Raw genomic sequence first — 20,525 nt, 5'->3', positions numbered from 1 at the left:
AATGGTGCCTGTGACCCCTCCACTGCTCAGGAGGAAATACAGTAACACCATTTTGTGCCTCATGAGTAGATTCAGGCTTAGTAATTGTACGTGAAGTTTTGAGTTCAAATGTTCTTTTTTTCCTCAAAAGATGCTTTCCATCTAAAACGACAGCATCAAATCTTTAGATTTTTGAAGTCAAGATAAAAATAATAATAAAAATGTAAATTTTCTCAATGTTTTCCAAGAAGAATAATCTAAACAGATAAAGAGACATTGTTAAGGAACATAGATTTCAGACACTTCCTTTCTAATTTAGCATTTTAATCCTTAAAGTCTAATTTTTAAAGAGCTTTGACATCAGAATGATTCATTTCTATTAGGCATCAGCCAAAAAGTTCCCTTCCTGTGTTAAAAATAAATGGCTGCACAGTGGTTTTGGGTGGTCATTGGGAATATTAACCTTACAATCATTGACATGGCCACATTCCGCTCTATTTGGGCATTTTATGATGTCAAAGTATCTCCTCCTGCCAAAGGACTGAACAGAGTCTCAAAATGGCTGACTTTATGCCAAAGCCTGGGACTTTCCTTGACCAGGAAAGTGTGATAATACAACTAAAAGCCTAAATAAAAATTTGGTCCCTCTAATCCTACTATTTTCTCATAAAACCATTGAGATCATTTTTCCAGTGAAAGTAGAGTGTTTATATTCCTACTAATGTACATTGTCTTCAGCCATAACTGTTCATTTATCTTGGGGGGTCCCTTTTCCTCTTGATTTCTAAAAGGATATCCCATAACTCTCTCCTTTTGGGCTCATCAGTAAGAATTCAGCCTTACCTTTCCAATCAAGACTATAATTTCCAGCAGCTGATGCTACTGTAAACAGGAACCCTCATTCATCACAGCCTCAGGGAGAAAGCCAGGTCATAAATGAGGCCATTATCCTATGATGACCTTAACCCTTATTTCATATCCATAGGTCAGGTCCCAAATTGCCTCTGTCACTGTTTGGTCCATTTTGGGTTTCATTCAACCTTGCAAAGGAACATACAGAATTCTTAGATAATCAGGCTGAAAAAGAAAGTAATGGGGTCATCAATGACATAATATGGGAAGAATCTTGAATGTGGCTGGCTGGACATGTTTGGATCGGGTTGGGTAACTGAAGGACGCCCCTTCTATGAATGTCATGGCCAAGAGTAATCCATGAGTAGAGATAAGGCAGAGCAGCAATGACAGCAATTGATAAGTGTAGAAAGGGTCTCTCCTGTAGGGGCTGGTGCATGTAGTCACACTGGACGAAACCCAGTGCTTTGGTCATTGTTGTTTTTATCTGTGGTTTTGTTAGTTTTCAAGGCTTTCTTTAAAATGGAAATCTGGTCTCGCAGGGGAAATGACACCAGCGTGTGTGTGTGTGTGTGTGTGTGTGTGTGTGTGTGTGTGTGTGTGTGTGTGTGTGTGTGTGTGTTTCCTGAAGCATTGATTCCAGTGTGGAATGCAGAAATGAGAGCACAGAGCCATGAAGTGCCAACTGAGGCTTGTGTGACTGCCTGTCACCATTTGATACTGCTCTCTGGAAGGCAAAGAAATATATACTATTTGATTTAAGATTTGGCAGTTCAGATAACTGCCCAGGCACCCTTTTCACAGCACATAAATCTTGCCTTCCTCGTGGAAAGGGCAATATTTTTCTCAAGCAAAATTCACTGTTCATCCCCTTCCTCAAACCCCTCACTGCTGCCACCCCACTCCCTTTCTCCCATGCTGTCTGCAGCAGGCTAGGGAGATGGACGGCTTCAGGGCACAGTGTCAAGGAGTTCTAGGCTAAGGAAAGAATTCAGGGCTGCTCTTTTGAAACGGCCAGTTTGACAAATGGTCACTGCCCCCAAAATCCTCAAAAAAAAAAAAAAGAAAAAAGAAAAATGTTCTCAATGGCTACCAGTTTTACCAGTCGTATTCTAATGGAGATTTAAAATTTGCTGGAAAGTCTGAGAAAGAAGCCTTTTTCAGAATCTCCAGCCTGATGGTGAGGTGGAGATGGCGGTGGGTTTGTGTAACCTTTACCGGCTCCTGTTAGTCTATCCCCTGTTCCCCTGGGGCCCAGGAGCCCTGCCACAGGGGACTCAGGGAACTTAAGGGTGGAGGGGAGTCCTCCTTCCTTTTCTAGCCTCCTTGTTTTATTATTCTGCCTTCCTGGAAATCTGTAACTTGTCAATGGCTTTGTTTTTTCTTCTGAGATCCTGGAAATTGTGGTGGAGTTTTTTTGGCAGCATGAGATTGTTACAGTTTACCAGGAAGCATTGCAGGTGGGAGAGCGAGGTCCTCTTTGCATTTTCATTTAACAAATCAATCCGTAAAATCCAGGGCAACTAGGAAAGACTGCTAAAGATCTACCTACCAAACTTCTCTCTTTGTGTGTGTGTGTGTGTGTGTGTGTGTGTGTGTGTGTGTGTGTGTATGTGTATTTGTAAACATGGCAATTCATAGGGCTCTTGAAGAGCTAATAACCTGGACCACAGTAGACTGGAAAAAAAAAATAGAGTTTTTTTTTTTCTTGAAGTAAACATGGTGCAGTAATAAAATTGATATGCAAGACCTAAAACCGGTTGGATGGCTGATCTCTTACCTCAAGAAACACAGCAGTATCGCTGTCGACCTGGAGGGTAAAACACAAGAGAAAAGGGTTCTAAACAAAGCCGTCAGGACAGACCTCAGTGTACATAGTACAGCCAGTACACGACGTTAAAAAGAGAGAAGGTGATGGGGAAGAACATTCGGGACCACTTGTCTATGGAGTTCACGTCCGTCAGGTCCGGGATCTTGACCTTGAGCTGAGAGGCGCGCCTGCGGATGCGGCCTTTGGCAGGGGCCCCGTGCCGGTCGAAGCCCCGCCCATAGGCCTCGCGGCTGCTCATTGGCTTGCGGTACTGGATGCTGGCGCTGTCGTACGAGTACATGGTGGCCTTGGGGTCGCTCACGCCCGTGAGCACTTCTGAGCCGCTCGTCTCGTTCCTGATCTCCAGGGTGCTGAGGAGGATGTTGCCGTGGGCGTCGACCTGAGGGCAGGGAGGACAGGCTCACACTTGGGTCAGGACAGTCTCTGGTTTAACCTGTTACTGATAACACCCTGAGAGGCTCAGGAGAGGCTGTCTCCTCAGGCTTCTGTTCTGTGTGCCCCCTGGACATGGAGAGTGTCCATCCATCCGTCCATCTCTCCATCCATGCATCCATCTCTCATCTATCTCTATTAATCATCCATCTCTCTTTTACCTATCTATTGTTCTATCATCTTTCTATCATCTATTTTTGTATCTATCATGTATCTATCTATCGATTTTTCCATCAATCTACCTGTCTTTATCTGTCATCTATCTCTCTCTATCAATCACCCCTCTTTTTTATCTATCAATCTATTATCCATCATTCAATCTGTCATCTATCAGCCTATCAATTTATTTGTCTTTGTCTTTCTATTTATCCATTGTCCTATCTATTATCTATCTTTCTATCTATCCATCTATGTAAGTTCTATTATCTATCTTTCATCTATCTATCCATCTATCTATCTCACCTGTCTTCTATCAATCATCCATTCATCCAACCATCCATCCATCTATCTAGCTATCATGTATTAACTCATAAAACACTAGTGTATATGTGTGACATTTCTTCTTGTTATATAAGTGGTACAGAGAAAAACAAAATAAAAAGTAAAAATCCTTCAGAGTCAAGCATCAACATCTTACTAGCCTTCCAATCTTTTTCTGTTCATATAAACTTACAAGCATAAGTTCATCCATATGTTTTGCTTTACAACCTGCTTTTGTCAGTTAATAATATACTCTGGCCGTTTTTCCATGTTAAATACTACTCTGTGACATCTTTTACTTATTTATTTTAAAAAATTATTTCTTGTAGAGATGGGGGGGTCTCACTGTGTTGCCCAGGTTGGTCTCAAACTCCAGGCCTCAAGCAACTCTCCAGCTTTGGCCTCCCCAAATGCTGGGATTATAGGGACATCATCTATTAATAACTTACACAAGTAATCCATAATTGAGTTAACCTATCATTAGATGTTAAGGTTTGCTTTACTTTTGTAGTGTTATAAACAAGTATGTAAGGACCATTTATAGTTAAATCTTTGTGCACAACAATAATTATTTCCTCAGGCTAACTTGCCTGAAATGAGAGCCTAATGGGGCAGAGCATATGCCTGCTTACCCCTTTGACTGTTACTCCTCTACAACAATAGAGTTCACTGTCGTTCGCTGTTGCTTCCTGCCATTCCAGCGACACCTAGCCCAGGTTTCCGGTTCTTCCCTTCGCTATGGCCTGACACACACTTCTGGAACTACAGACAACGTGAGCACATTTTGGTTCAGAGTGTGGCCCTGTTTAACTTCTACCTGATGTACTTTGCAAACTAATTCACCTGGAAGGGACGTGGCTCATGCATGCAAAAGAGCTGGAAGTGCTTCCTAGGGCAGAATGGGCAGCTGCGTGTAACATGAGTGTTATTAGCACTGTGCCTGATGTGCAGTAAGTGTTCCATAAATGCTTAAGAATGACAGGAACCTCAGCAAACACTTGTTGAAAGCAGAAGGTATAGGGAGTCAAAAGAGCCTAGGGAAGAAGAAATGAAAAACTAGAAGCATGGGAAGAGGCAAACACAAACAGGAGGGAGAGAGAAAGGGACAGAGGACAGCATGTGATGGTGGTACCCACAGTATTGCTATGATGGATCAGATGTCCCCCATGTGCCTAGCATAATGGGAGATGCTTCATATATGTCCCTTGTCTAATACTCACAGAAACTACATCTATTTATTGATTTATTTGAGTCAAGTTCTCACTCTGTCACCCAGGCTAGAGTGCAGTGGTACAATCATAGTTCACCATAGCCTTGACCTTCTGGGCCCAGGTGATCCTTCTGCCTCAGCCTCCCGAGTAGCTCAGACTACAGGCACATGCCACCTTGCCTGACTAATTTTTCTATCTTTTATAGAGACAAGGTCTCACTATGTTGCCCAGGCTGGTCTCAGGTGATCCTTTCACCTCAGCCCACCTCATGCTGGGATTACAGGCATGAGCCACCACGCTTGACCAGAAACCTTATTTTAAAAGATAGACTATTTCATCCCATTTTATAGATAAGGCAACTGAAACATAGAACTGTTGACATACTGACTCAAATTCACTCAACTAATAATTGCCAGACCTCAGATTAGAACCTGTCTCTTTGATTCGAAGCTCATACACTTTCTGCTGAGAAAGGACCACTCCACAGTCCTTGGCCTTTGCCACATCCCACAGTAAATTCAGTTGATGTAGTTGTTAGCTTTAAGCATTGAGTTAGTTGAAGAGAGAAATGGTAATTGGAGCTGACCTGTACCTTTCTCTCCATTTTTATCATCAGTTTCCTCTGTGAAGCATTTTACTTCAGTCTAACTGGTTTACCCATCATGCCCTGACACTACACATCTAGTGGCATCTTTATTCAAGGAGTTATTACTATTTTTTATTGTTAATAGCTTCTATTTGTTGAATCCTACTATATAATTTATCTCAGTAATTTCGGTAACTGAATCCTACAGAGGAATTTTTCTCTTTTATAACAGCACTAGGAAATATATAATATTATCTTAGTTCAGCAGATAGGGAAACTGAGGTTCAGAGAGGTTAAGTAAATTGCCTAAGATTAAACGAATAAGTGCCCAATTTGGTGTCAAGACATGGAATATTCTTTGTCTCAAATATTATTTTCACTACTCTTTTGGCATATTAATCAAATCTGTCTCTTTTCTTCAAGGCTCAATTTAAATCCTTCTACCTCTGTGTTTCTTTGTACTTTGCCTGATTATGTAACCTCTAAATGTTCTCCCATCATTTATTGAGTGCATACATGTTAGGTCTCAAGGATAGATATTGAATACACCTGGCATCCTTATCGTCAAAAACCCCCAGCACCGACTTTTACAGCAAAATTTACAAACTCAGGTACCTACAGGGACCAAGAAGCATGAAGGAGGAGAGCCAGGACAATGGATACAATTGAGTGAAGTTACGGAGTGTTGAGACCTGTGTGGGCCCAGAGACCCATGTCTAGAGAGAACACACAGTTCAGCTTCTACTGGTAACTACAGTGAATGGAATATACCCCAATGTTGCCAGATGACCCCCTTTCTCAGAAAAACAGAATGTCTAGATTTTTATTGGAAGTTTCTTTAAAGTTGGCTTAATATTATAAAAATGATCTGTGGGCCAAACAAAACATATCTGTGTCCGAGTCTGGATTTTGGATAGCCATTTAGGGACTCCTGGACTTTTCCATTCATGTAGCTGTTAGCATATGTTACTTTGTATTCACATTGACTTTGAGGTATCAGTCCTACTTGCCCAGCCAGAGCTATAGAAGGCTCAGGGGACAGATAATGAGGGCCTGGACTAGGACAATGCAGTAGAGAGGAAAGGAAAACTTCACCAAAGAGGAATGTTTGAGCAATAATTAAAACAGCAATACATTTGATTGGACAACTGATTGGAATTATAGGACAAGCAAGGGAAGGTGACCTGGGAGTTTTCAGTCCATTTAACTGAGAGGATTATATCATAGTTAGTAAAAATGGGGCATTTGGTGCACATATGGGGCAGGAAAGAGTAGGCTGTTTTGTTGAATTTGTGACATACATTAGACATTCTCGTAGTGGTGTCCAGCAAGTAATGCATATGTGTGGTAATACAACCCGCCAGCCAGAAGCTGGAGAGCAGAGGGTGAAATCTTACATCTCAGAAGAAATGCATGAGTGTGTCCTTACACACACACACACACACACACACACACACACACACACACACACACACGTCTGTAGCATCAGCCTTCAGGATAAGTCCTAGGCTGTGTAGGAAAGAAAAGAGAACAAAAGTGGGCAAGGATTTAATTTTCCTAAAATAGATAAAAGTTACGTTGATATCACTGTGCAGTAGTGAAATCTCCTTTCATAGTCACAGAACTAGATCCATTATCTTATAGTCAAACCACTTCAAGCCATGATTCCTAGCTTGATGAAGGAAATAATGAGGGATTTGCAGAAACTCATAAACCTTATGCAGTTTCTGGGTGCATTTGAATTTCCACCATGGTTAACCAAAATATTTTAAGAAAAAGTGCCTTGCTTGTCTTGACTTTTGTTTAATGAGAAGCATCTGTCTGCTTCTAAATTCTAGTAGCGTGTTTACTTAGAAAGATTCATAATAACAATCTATTAATGTTGTATACAGTGCCAACCACATAATCCCATCTTAAAAGTCTGTTTTTAGACTCTGGTGTCTTCCACCTAGAATGTTCATCCTAACCAAAGACTGTCAAGGATTGGAAGCAAAACTTTGAGGTTATCTAGTGAAAACCTTCCCTTTATAGATAAGCCTAAGACCCAGACTTGCCCAAGATCATTCCTCAGCAGGTAATAATAAACCAAAATGAGAACACAACTTTCAACCCCCGATCCTTTCTTCTGTCTTCTACCCATCCTTTAAGCCTCAACGCAAGCCCCACCTTTCCATTTAGCCTTCTGTGACTCTCAATAATGTCTCATTTCTATGACCTTCTTAACATGATCTACAGCATGCCGTTTAGCATTTGGCTAAAAACCATTCGTTGTCACTCTCAATATTTGTTTTAGTCTTGTATCTTTGGGGACATAATATCTCTTAAGGACAGAATTCATGTTTTGTGATTCTCTTGACTGTTCCACAGTACCCAACAAAATTGTGTGTGCTGGTCCTTATCTGCTAATATGCTTCTCCTTCTTTAATGAGTTTGACATTTTGCCTCTTGTCATGTCAACCCCACCATCCTAAGCAATGTAACAGGGTGGTCCCCCCAAACAGAATTTATTTATTAAAAAATTGCATATTTATTCTTACATGTTTAAACTTTTGTCACCTTCAAAGAACTCTCCATTTGATATAATGCACCTATCGAGATACTTTTTGCACTGCTCAGAACACTTTTTGAACTTGTCCATTTTGATGACTTTTAGTGCTTCTGTCTTTTTTTGTTTCATCTCTTCCACATCGGTAGAATGTTTCCCTTTGAGGATTCTTTCCATCCAAGGAAACAGAAATAAAATGTTGCTCAGGGTGAAATCAGGTGAATGGGGAAGGTGGGGCACAGGGATCATGCTGTTTTTCGTCAACTGCTAAACACTCAGTGCGATGTGGACAGGTGCATTCATAAATCACCTATCATGAAATGAGCAAATGTGTTGAAAGAATCTAAAAAAGTAGAATGCAGCCTCTCACAGTGCTGGTGCACTGACGCCAATAGGTTCCAAAACATTTACCTAGCAGGGGAAGCCTGTACTGCAAGGGGCCTACATTCCAAAAAATAGTTCTGTTTTTTTTGGGGGGATCCCCCAAGTAAACTTTCATAGGCATGACTTTTTCAACTGTGGACTTACACGATGGGCCAGATACTGCATCCAGCTTTTTTTCACCAATGACCTTCACCATCACCCAGCCTCAAGTCTCAAGCACACATTAGCATGGTCTTACATTAAGATGTCTCCATCATTCAGAAGTATTCTATCTCCCATATCTCCATGTGTTAAAGTCCCATTTCTGAAGGCAGCCTGCTATCCCTCCACACCCCTGACTTTCTCCCTTGCTCCCACTGAATCTGCCTTTCTCAACCTTTCTTTCTCTGTCTACTGAGTCTCTTCTAGTTTCACGGGACATGCTATCTTGACATGTGTGAACCAAAGCTGTATTTCTTCTTTGCCTTTGACCTACACAAAGGGGAGTTCCTACAAAGTGACTTCTCCCGGCCACCAGTTCAGTCCGTAATCCTTCGCAAACTAAGTTCTGCTTCAGCTCATATTCTGAGACCATATATGGCCCTATTGATACATCTACGAGGCTTTTCTCCATCTTCATTTCCCCTATTGTCTCTGAAACACTATTGACCATTGTCTCCTTTTGACTACTCAACTTTGTCCTGGAATTCTCCCTTCATTGTATTTTCTTACTCATTCCCTACTGCTATAGTTTATCAATGTCTCTTTCATGAACTCCATAACCACCTCCCATTCCTTACATGTCTCAGCCCAACACTACCTGCAAGTGCCTGGGTGGCTCTGCCCTAACCCCTACCCCTTGGAGTTGAGAGTGACTTTCCTTTTGCTTCAATCATGTAAGGGAATCTAAAATATTCTTTTTTTTTTTTTTCCTCCCATTCCTTACATGTCTCAGCCCAACACTACCTGCAAGTGCCTGGGTGGCTCTGCCCTAACCCCTACCCCTTGGAGTTGAGAGTGACTTTCCTTTTGCTTCAATCATGTAAGGGAATCTAAAATATTCTTTTTTTTTTTTTTCCTCCCATTCCTTACATGTCTCAGCCCAACACTACCTGCAAGTGCCTGGGTGGCTCTGCCCTAACCCCTACCCCTTGGAGTTGAGAGTGACTTTCCTTTTGCTTCAATCATGTAAGGGAATCTAAAATATTCTTTTTTTTTTTTTTCCTCCCATTCCTTACATGTCTCAGCCCAACACTACCTGCAAGTGCCTGGGTGGCTCTGCCCTAACCCCTACCCCTTGGAGTTGAGAGTGACTTTCCTTTTGCTTCAATCATGTAAGGGAATCTAAAATATTCTTTTTTTTTTTTTTCCTCCCATTCCTTACATGTCTCAGCCCAACACTACCTGCAAGTGCCTGGGTGGCTCTGCCCTAACCCCTACCCCTTGGAGTTGAGAGTGACTTTCCTTTTGCTTCAATCATGTAAGGGAATCTAAAATATTCTTTTTTTTTTTTTTCCTCCCATTCCTTACATGTCTCAGCCCAACACTACCTGCAAGTGCCTGGGTGGCTCTGCCCTAACCCCTACCCCTTGGAGTTGAGAGTGACTTTCCTTTTGCTTCAATCATGTAAGGGAATCTAAAATATTCTTTTTTTTTTTTTTCCTCCCATTCCTTACATGTCTCAGCCCAACACTACCTGCAAGTGCCTGGGTGGCTCTGCCCTAACCCCTACCCCTTGGAGTTGAGAGTGACTTTCCTTTTGCTTCAATCATGTAAGGGAATCTAAAATATTCTTTTTTTTTTTTTTGAGTTGGAGTCTCACTCTGTCGCCGAGACTGGAGTGCAGTGACCGCTCCCGGCCACAGCGGCCTCGACCTGCTGGGTTCCTGTGATCCTTCCGCCTCAGCCTTCCAAGTACAGGCGCGCACTACCACGCCCAGCTAATTTTTTGATTTATTGTAGAGATGAGGTCTCGCCAAGTTGCCCAGGTGGGTCTCGAACCCGCGAGCTCAGGCAATCCACTCACCTCAGCCTCCCAAGGTGCGGGATTACAGGCTGAGCCACCGAACCCGGCTCTAAAATATTCTTATATCCACACCTAACACAGCTTCCCAAAAATATCCATCGGGAAAGGGCTATTGTTTTTTCACATCTTCAGAAGCAGCAAGAAGCCCCATGGTACGTTGCTTCAACATCTGCAGTGGTTGGATGTTGCCTAATTAATTAAAAAATGTCAAAATATCAACATCTGAGTTTGGTACAGTCCAGACATTGAAGATTTTTGAGGCTCGAGGCAGGAGGAAGTGAAGTAAGAGAAAATTAAATGCTGGATTTCTAGGGCAGGTACAGGCTAGTAGATTTTCTGAAAAGCTGTGGGTGTTGAAATAACTGTTGGGTGAAATCACCATTCTCCACACCTCATGTTGCCCAAAAGGATGGGAATAAGGAGAAAAGAGGAGAAAGGGAGGAACACTTCTGGCTTCTGGTCCTTGTCTCCCCTTCATGCTCCCTGCTGACCTGTCTGATGAATGTATTTGGAAGGAGGCAATCATGCTTGGCTCTGCGCCTTCTGGATTTCTCTCTCTCTCTCTTTCTCTCTGTATCTGTCTCTGTCTCTCTCTGTCTCTCTGTCTTTCTCTCTCTCTCTCTTATCTGGTTACTGAGAGGGGGGCATGCAGGCAGGCACACATTCACCCCGGCTGCGCTGGTGGATAAGATCTGCCATTGTTCCCTGGTCCCAGTGACTGGGGAGGTGAGTCTGTCTAATGTTGGGAGGAATGGCTGCATTATATTAACTACATGTTCCTCAGCCCAGCATCACTGGCTCTTTTATTATTTAGAGCATCATTGAACCTAAATTTAGAGAGAATGAAAGTTATTATTATTAAGGTTTCAGGAAGGCCAATCAATAAATTCTTTCTCTTCCACTTCAGATAGGTGACTCATGAAGGGAAACAGAGGATGTGACCTCAGATCTGCAGGCCCCAGGGCTTGGGGAAAATATAAGCGCTGATTATCACTCCATCCCTTACTTGACATATTTTCTGTGCTGCAAGAGATAATTTTAGTTGGACCACAGATAATGATTTAAAATGTTAATAGTTCATTTATTCACTCATTTATTCATTCATTTATTCAATATACCTCAGGCACTGTCCCAAACACCAAGGAGAGAATTAGTCTTTTCATAAGCAATAGAACATTTTGCCCCTCATTTTAGATACTCAAAAATCTCAAGGAATAAAGCCCCTTAATGCTATTCTCTCTTGTACAAATACAAAACGCTCCTGGCCCCTATTGATTCTAGATACACACTCTGACCTCTTTCAAATGCGGTTACCAGTGCCATTTCCAACACCCATTTTGAAGGTGGCTCCCTTTGACCACAAGGCCCCCCTTCTCTCCAGCTGAGCCTCTCTCCATTGTCTTTCCTGGGGGTCATGATACCCAGCCTCAAGACCTGAAGGCAAGTCAGAGTGGGGGATGGTACTCCCATGTGAAGGAAAGCCTGGGATTTTACCTTCTTTTTTTCAAATTGGGAAATATACTTAATTTAGAAAGTAAATTGGAGAGAGCGAGAGGAGATTCACCTCTCCAAGGTCGGGGAGGGGGTCAAAGCTAGGAAACATGATGACCAAAGCTCAAAGAGCCATGTGGACACATCAGAGTTTAACAAAGCAATGGCTGGGATTTTACCTTCTAAAGATCTGAAGTGGCAGGGACGGTCCAGCTTCTGACTGGTGAACACTCTCTCCCTTCTTGCAGTATGGTGCTTACCACACCATTTTGGGTTTAAATCCTGTCTGATGACACAATAATTCTGGGAAGACAGTGGTGAGCAAAACAAATAAGGTTCTTGAACTCCTGGTGCTCACGTACTTATGGAGGGAAGCAGACGACACCCTCTCTCCTCCTAATTTTGTTTTTTTTTTTAATTAAATCAGGTATGAAGAAAACAAATCAGCTTGTGTACTTTTATTTTAATGTATTTAGGAAAATATAGCCAGCTCCCTAAATTGGTGGATTTTGTGCATGTTTTTCTTAGCTTTACATTTGTGCTCACATTGTATTATAACAAGGGGCACATTTCAAGTAATTTGAATTTCCTTATTTTCTCCTGGACATTACAGAACAGTCTGCAAGATGGTTCTCCATGGATGTTTTAAGGTGTCTCAGTCTCCAAATGACCAGAGCAGCACTCTTTTTTTAAAAAATCGGAATCTCACTGTGTTGCTCAGGAGTGCAGTGGCATGATCATGGCCACTGCAGCCTTGACCTCCTGGGCTCAAGTGATCCTCCTGCCTCAGCCTCCTGAGTAGCTGAGACTGTAGGTATGTACCACCACACCTGGCTAATTTTCTGATTGTTCATAGAGATGAGGTCTTGCTATGCTGCTCAGGCTGGTCTCAAATTCCTAGGCTCAAGCAATCCTTCCACCTCAGGCTCCCAAAAGGCTGGGATTACAGGCATGAGCCACTGTGCCTGGCTAGGACAGAACCCTTGGTCCTCTCTCTTCCTATCCAACTTGTTCCTTCCACTGAGTGACCCATTAGAATGTTACTCCAAGAGGGTAGGGGCTTAGTCTTATTCACTACTGTTTTCCCAAAGCCAGAAAAATACTCAGCATACAGGAGCATTCAATAAATGTCTGTCTAACGAATGAATGAATGAGTAATAGTACAGGTGGTAAAATGGCATCATTAATTCTATGTGTCAACTTGGCTAGGCCGTGGTGTCCCGTTGTTTGGTCCAATACGAGTCTAGACGGTACTGTGCAGGCCTTTTGTAGATGATACTGGCATTCACAGTTATTATGAGTAAGGGAGACTACACTCGATTATGGGCCTCATGTTGTTAGTTGAAAGTCTTGGGAGCAAATGCTGAAGGTTCCAAGAAAAGAAGAAACTGTTACAAGGCTGTAATCTTGCCCAAGTTTCCAGTGTGCCCTGCAGATTTCAGACTAAAGGTTGCAACATCAACTCTCACCAGCTTGCCACCTGCCCTGTGGATGTCAGACTTCATAGCCTCCACAATTTCACCAGATTCCTTACAATAAATCTCTTGATATGTTCATTAGCTCTATTTCTCTGGACAACCCTGACTGATGAAAGGGTATGCCCCAAATCAGAGGGTGATTATAAAATATCAAAAGTCAGGCTAGACGCTTTGGTTCATGCCTGGTAATCCAAGCACTTTGCGAGGTGGAGACAAGAGGATTGCATGAGCCCAGGGGTTCTGGACAACTTAGCGAGACTGCATCGCTACAATAAAACAAAAAAATTAGCTGGGCATGGTGGCACACACCTGTGGTTGCAGCTACTTGGAAGGCTGAGGCAGAAGAATTACCTTAGCCCAGAAGGTCGAGGTTGCAGTGATTGTGAGTGTGTCACTGCACTCCAGTCTTGGCAACAGAGTAAGACCCTATCTCCAAAAAAAAAAAAAGTCAAAAGTTCAGAACACACGGATGTGATGGCTGTCCTATCTCTCTCCTACACAGAAAACCCAAACACATGCACACACTCATGTTCCAGCTTAGATTTAGACTTGTTTTCGCCCCTTCCATCTTACTCATGGCCCCTGACCTCCTCAAAGGGAGCCTGAGGCTGTGAAAAATGCTACCACTCACTGAACTGAATGGTACTGGATATTTTCAATCTATAAATATACCCAAATTCATTTCAGTGTAATTGGGATAAAATATAATCTTGTTTTCAGTGGCAGTTTTAAAGCCCTGTTGGGAAATACCTCTGGGCTCCATGTACTCTGAGAACAGTGAGTGATTTCTTTCTTGGCAGCTGATTCAATTAAATTCATGTTCATCGAGTGATCCTGAAGCCCAAAGCAGGAAACCAGGAGAACGGAAGTGACCTCAGAAGGAGCTATTTCTCTGTCCTCAGGAAGCCTACAGTCTACTTCGTGAAGTCGTCCAGTGCCAATGACTGCCCACCCCTGGAGAGGACAGAGATCCACAACAGCTCCGCTGACATCTTCCTGCCCCTCTCAAGGAATGTGTCATGCTCCCGCTGCTGCAGCAGCCACCTTCTCTCCCCGGGACTCAAACCCTGCTCACCTAGCCTAGAATCCCTCAGACTCTTTTTGGGTTGGGGATAAAGGGGATGGGGAATAGGGGGAAGCGCTCTGCAGATGCTTTGTGTGTCTTGTGGCTAGTGGCAGACGCGGAAACTTTATTATTATTTTGAGAGAGAACAGAAGGTTAAGTACAAACCTACACAAATCTGAATACAGACACACCATAGTATTCAGGAAACAGAGAAGGACAAGAGGTAACGGTTAAATGAAATAGTTGGTAGTTTTGCAGAATGCTCCTGGGGTAGCTACATTGATCCTGAATTTCTCCTCCTCATTTCTCTGTGTCAGCAGGTCTCGATGGCCCTACTTTTAAATAATTCTGAATCTGACCTCTTCTCCCACCTCGTCTCCTGCCTCCTAAGTGATCTTTCTCTTTCCAGGAATGCAGCCCTGAGACCTTGTCTACACAGCAGCTGGAGGGACTCTTTGAACATGTACAACAAATGGTGTCTCCTTTGTTTAGACTGAGCTACTTCCCAAGACACTGAATGAAATCCACATTCCTCCTCCTATTCTACAAAGCACTGTGTGGTGCAGCCGCTGCGGGCAAATCGGCCTTGACTGCTTATAAGCCTACCCCTTGGGCTCTCTGCTCCAGCCCCGCTGGCCTTCCTTTCTGGCTGTATCTTATTTTTATTTTAGAGTTGTGGGGAATGTGAGAATTTGCTGCTTATGTAAATTGCGTGCAGGTGAGGTTTGGGCTTCTAGCCAGACCTTTCCTCCTGGTGGTGGATGTGGTACCCAATCAGTGGTTGTGTGTCCCTCCACCTCTCCCTACCTTCCCTTGCTAGTTGTGTCCAGTATTTGTTCTTCCTGCCTCTGTGCTTGCATGCCCAGTGTTTAGTGGCCGCTCATGAGTGAACGTGTGGTATTCAGTTTTTGGTTTCTGCAGTAGTTTACTTAGAATAATGAATTCCAGCTGCATCCATATCACTGCAAAGGGCATGATTTTGTTCTTCTTTATGGCTGTGTAGTATTCCATTGGGTATATGTGCCACATTTTCTTCATCTCCTCCACTTTTGATGGGCATTGGGGTTGGTTCCATGTTTTTGATATTGTGAATAGTGCTGCAATAAACATGCATGTATTGATGTCTTTTGGGTAGAGTGACTTATGTTCCCTTGGGTAAATTCCCAGAAGTGGGATAGCCAGATCGTATGGTAGCTCAATTTTTAGTTCTTTTAGAAAATGCTATGCTGCTTTTTACAGAGGTTGATGTAGCTTACATTCCCACCAATAGTGTAGAGGCGTTCCCTTTTCTCCATTGTTTTGGCTCTCTCTTGATGCTCCCAAGTCTCGGGGCTTTTTCACCTTCTGTGCCTCCTGCCTGGAACACACTTTCTTGCTCAGAGTGTTGTCTGGCTAGCTTCTCATCACCATCTTTACTACGGTCTTTATTATCTGCCATTACATCATGCATCTATTTTCACGTTTGTCAATTACCTCAATTGGAATGGAAATTCCTGGTGGACAGGTGTTTTTTTTTTTGAGTGTAGTCTCACTCTGTCGCCCAGCCTGGAGTGCAGTGGCCGCTGCCAGCCACTGCAGCCTCCACCTGCTGGGTTCCGGTGATCCTTCCACCTCAGTCTTCCAAGGAACTGGAACTCCAGGTGCGATGCTATCATGCCCGGCTAATTTTTTGATTTATTGTAGACATGAGGTCTCGCTAAGTTGCCCAGGCAGGTCTCGAACCCATAGGCTCAGGCAATCCACTCACCTCAGCCTCCCAAAGCACAGGATTACAGGCTGAGCCACTGAGCCCGGCAACTTTTTTGTATCCTCCTTGCCCTTCCATTACCGGCCTGAGACACTCTTGCTATTGGCAGAGTCAGTGTCTGCTGAATGAGGACATCTGAAACTAAAACCTGGAACCATCTCTCCAAGCTCTGTTTGCATTTTGATGGCCGAGGACAGCTAGGTGGCTAGAATCTCCATGATCCCCAGGGTCTCTTGGACTTTGATGTGCAGCTGAACCACTGAGGTGCTTATGAAAAATACTGTTGGAGTTTACTTCACTCCTTCTCATTTGCATTCCTTTTTTTTTTTTTTTTTTGAGTTGGAGTCTCACTCTGTCGCTGAGACTGGAGTGCAGTGGCCGCTCTCGGCCACCGCAACCTCGACCTGCTGGGCTCCGGCGATCCTTCCGCCTCAGCTCATTTGCATTCTATATATGCATCCAAAGGTCCTAGTTTATTGTGGTGGATGCCTATGTTTTTCACCTGTCTACTCCATTGTATGAGGAAGCTCTTATATCACTCCCTGATATTACTCTGGGGCATATGCTTGAGGTAAGCCTGATTTATTTTTCAAGGCTCCAGGAACAAGTATGTGACCTAGGCCTGAGCATTTAGTGTTTTCCATCTTCCTGTGAGAAGGATCGAGTTCTCCATGAAAAAATGACTCAAGTTGGTCTCAGGAAACTTGATCCTAGGAATTTTTTAATTGGAACTATTGGATCCCAAATAATTTTGTGCTAAGGTTGGAGAGCTTTAACACTAAAAACTTGCAGCTTTGGGACCACCACAAGGGAAGGATCTACTGAAAATAGTGTCAATATAAAGAAAAGCAGAATTAAGAGATGAAGAGACATGCTTTCTGAAGATAATGTTTGAATATGTGAAATGTAGCACATGAAACTAGAACTATGTCTGAACCTGGATCTTTCACTTGTGTGGGTCAATAAATGCCTCCTCCACCATTTTTTCTCAAGTTGTTTAAGTAAATTAGAGCCCTTTCTTGTTCAAAAAAAAAAAGGAAAATTACACTGCTGAAGACTCTGAAGAGATAAGATAGGATTAAACAAAGGTTCACGAACAAAAAGTGAACCAACCCAGACTTGAGCAAGGGTTTGAGGGCCAAGGAAGATTGTGAACTAAGAACACAGGTGTCAGTAGAAATTTTGAATTTCTCCAGGATTCAGGATGCTAAGTCAGAATGATTAAAGTTTCATAAAGCCAGGGTGAGTGTTCCACTTGGCCTGAAGGCCTAGGTTCAAAGGCTAACAGGTATGGCACTGTTTGAACTAGCTAAGAATGGAGCCTCTCACCTTCCAGGGCCCACCTTCACATGTATTTTGTGTCCTGAAATTAATCACAACACAGAGCTGATTTACATGTAGAAAGTTGTCTGACAGGGTTTGTTTGACTCATTGCAGAAACTAGGAACTGGAGAGGAGACCAGATACAGCTCAAATATCTAATTCAGAGGGGAGAAAATACCGATTTCTTGACTGGTAGGAAAGCAAATGCACATTTGTAATGAATCTTTGGCAGATTCCCCCAGTGTCCCCACGACTTGGGATGACTTTGAATTAGTTTCTGCTCACAGACCAATGATGCTACCATTGGGCATTTCATTTATTTGCAAATGGGGCAGGCACTGTGGCCACTATATACAACAAAAAAATTCCACATTAGTACAAAAGTGACCCAGAGGCAGCTTTCTTAAAGCCTAGTTGTAGTGAGAAATCTATCTTTCAAAACTGTAAATACCATCTCTAGTTTCAAATGATGCCTGAGGGGTTTATGAATCTACGGTCTTTATCACCTTGGAGGCTGGAACTCTCCTTTAGTCTAGATCTAGCATCTGCACTCATATAAAAAGAGGTTTTAGAGCAGCTGGAGGAAATATAAATCAAGACACAGCAAGCACTCCTGAAGCTTCAGTGCTAACACCCCTTGACCTGATTGCCTACCCACAGCTATCAACAATAAGGCATAATAACTGCTCCATGCTCTGGTGAGCCAAGGCAAATACTAGGCGTGCCTCAAATGGAAATCGTCTGGCATCAGAACATACCTGTCATTTAAATTTAACTGTTTATAAGCATCTAAGAGTAAAGAGAAGGGCCATCCAACCATTATCATTTTTAAAATCTAATATTCTTTGTTACATTTTTAAATTTAACCAGGGATAGCATTTTTAAATACCACACAGTTTGTATCATTAGTTTAACAGTCAAAGATGAAACGCTAAACAAAGGAAGGAATGCAGTGGCTTTGTTATTGACCCATTGTCCGTCTGGACCCCTGGATTTGAAAGAGAGTAAGTGAGGAACAAACCCAGGCAGCTGCAGGGATAATTATAACTCACATTTATTCTACCTAAATATGAATAAATTGATAACATCTTAGCCACAATGTTCCTTTGAAGATTATAGGTAGTGTTATATGACACTGTGATTCAGAAAGAACACCAGAGGTTGATGTAAAGCATGCTTTTAAAAAAAACCTAAAAAAAAATCAGTGTGACAGGTACAGTAAGACAGTCTGGGGCAGAAGCTGAAGTATAGTCTCTTTTTCTTACTTATTGTGAATATGTAATAATTTTAAAAGTCATTATTATGTAATACTGCATGCCTTGTATGGTCTCTAAAAATTTATCTGAAATGGAGAAGGGCTATCTCACATTCATTCATTCATTCAACAGCTACCTATTTGGTATCTGCCTTCTTCTAGCCTTCTTCTGAGGAAAGAACAATAAATATAGACAGGGCCCTGGTACATATCCTGTAAGGAAAATGGGCGTTAAAAGTAATTATACAAATAGACGTATACTCACTGTTGTGGAAGTCCTGTTGTGGGAAAGCAGAAAATCCCATGAGAACAATGAACAGGGTGACCAAATATAAACCAAGAGTGGGAGTGTCAGTTAAGGCAACCCCAAAGTACGAGCATTTATGGTAATAACTGATACAACTGAAAAGTTAGTAGAAGCCCAGTATGATCTTCAATTTTGCTAATCTATTCTTCTGTTGTGTAAAATATGTTAATCCATCTAACAAAAATTTCAAGTCCATGATTTCCATTGGTCTATTTTCATAGTTTCAGTTATTTTCTGAAACTCCCCATCTACCAACATTTTCCTATTGACTTTATTTTAACTTTTTGATTTTAAATTATTATAAATTACTAGAAAGTTGTGAAGATAGCACAGAAGAGTCCCATGTACCCTTCACCCAGTTTCTCCCACTGGTTACATCTTATATAACTACTGTACAATATATCAACACCAGGAAATGAACACTGGTATAACTGATATTGGCAAAATGTGTATAATTCTATGTAACTTGTGTAGCAACCTCCCATTAAGGTACAGAAGTGTCTGGGCATGGTGGTTTATGCCTGTAATCCCAGCTCTTTGGGAATCTGAGGTGAGAGGATCACTTGAGTCCAGGAGTTTGAGACCAGCTTAGGCAACATAGCAAAACCTTGTCTCTAAAAAAAAAAAAAAAAAAAAATCAGAAAATTAGGCAGGTCTGGTGGTGCATGTCTGTAGCCCTGCTCCCACCCCTGCCCCAAGCTAATTGGGAGGCTGAGGTAGGATAGTCTGAGCCCATGAAGTTGAGGCTGTGGTTAGCCATGATCAAGGTACACATCTACTACTGCAAAGACTTTCCGGATGCTACTTGTTTATAATTAATCACCCCCATCCTGCCCCTATCCCACTATCACCAACTTCTGGCAATACTAATCTGCTCTCCTTCTCTATAATTGTGTTGTTTCAGGAATGTTATATACATGGAATCATATAGTAGATAGTCTTAAGAATGATCTTTCTTTCACTCAACCTAATGCTCTTGAGATGCATGCAAGTTGATGAATGTATCCACAGTTCATTCTTTTTTATAGGAATAGTATTCCATGGCATGAATGTATCACAGTTGGTTTAACCATTCATCTATTGTAGGATATTTTGGTTGGTTCCAGATTGAGGCTATTTCTTATGGACTTTAAAATACATTAATTGTTTTCATAGTGTTTATCTTTTTAAGTTCACATTTGAGAATTTTACGTGTGTGTTTCTATTGACACATTTTTTGTTGACTATAACCACAATTTCCTGTTTCTTCTCATGTCTAGTAATTTTTTTTTATTGCATACTAGATATTTTGAATGTTGTACTACAAACAGTCTGGATTCTGTTATCTTTCACAAAGAATGTTGGGTTTGGTTTGGTAGGCAGTTATATTACAAGGATATCACCTAGACTGTGTGGAGACTTGGTTTTATGTGTTGCTAGGGTGGTTCTCTGAGGAGGGACCCCCAAAAACCTGGAATTATCTTTTGGAGGGCAGACCCCTTGTAGTACAGGCTTCCCCTACTATTTAAGTGTTCTAAGAACCCATTGGTATCAGTGTACAAGCTAGCATTTTT

General features: G+C 42.1%; 1 protein-coding gene across 3 annotated transcripts in view; it reads right to left on the bottom strand.

Annotated features, from left to right (window-relative positions):
* Positions 1–1,424: 1,424 nt before the first annotated feature.
* Positions 1,425–20,525, bottom strand: part of GABRB1 (gamma-aminobutyric acid type A receptor beta1 subunit) — a 394,157-nt gene continuing 375,056 nt past the window's right edge. For all 3 annotated transcript variants that reach the window (XM_008065016.2, XM_008065017.2, XM_008065018.2), the window contains one exon: positions 1,425–3,041. In XM_008065016.2, the coding sequence (XP_008063207.1) occupies positions 2,697–3,041 (345 nt within the window). In that variant the 3' untranslated portion in view covers positions 1,425–2,696. The remainder of the gene's footprint in view (positions 3,042–20,525) is intronic.

Source organism: Carlito syrichta, unplaced genomic scaffold, assembly GCF_000164805.1.
Source record: "Carlito syrichta isolate Samal-C Ts95f unplaced genomic scaffold, Tarsius_syrichta-2.0.1 Scaffold308133, whole genome shotgun sequence".
Taxonomy (NCBI): Eukaryota; Metazoa; Chordata; class Mammalia; order Primates; family Tarsiidae; genus Carlito; species Carlito syrichta.
The sequence above is the reverse complement of the archived record's forward strand: the minus strand, read 5'-3'. Positions and strand labels throughout refer to the sequence as shown.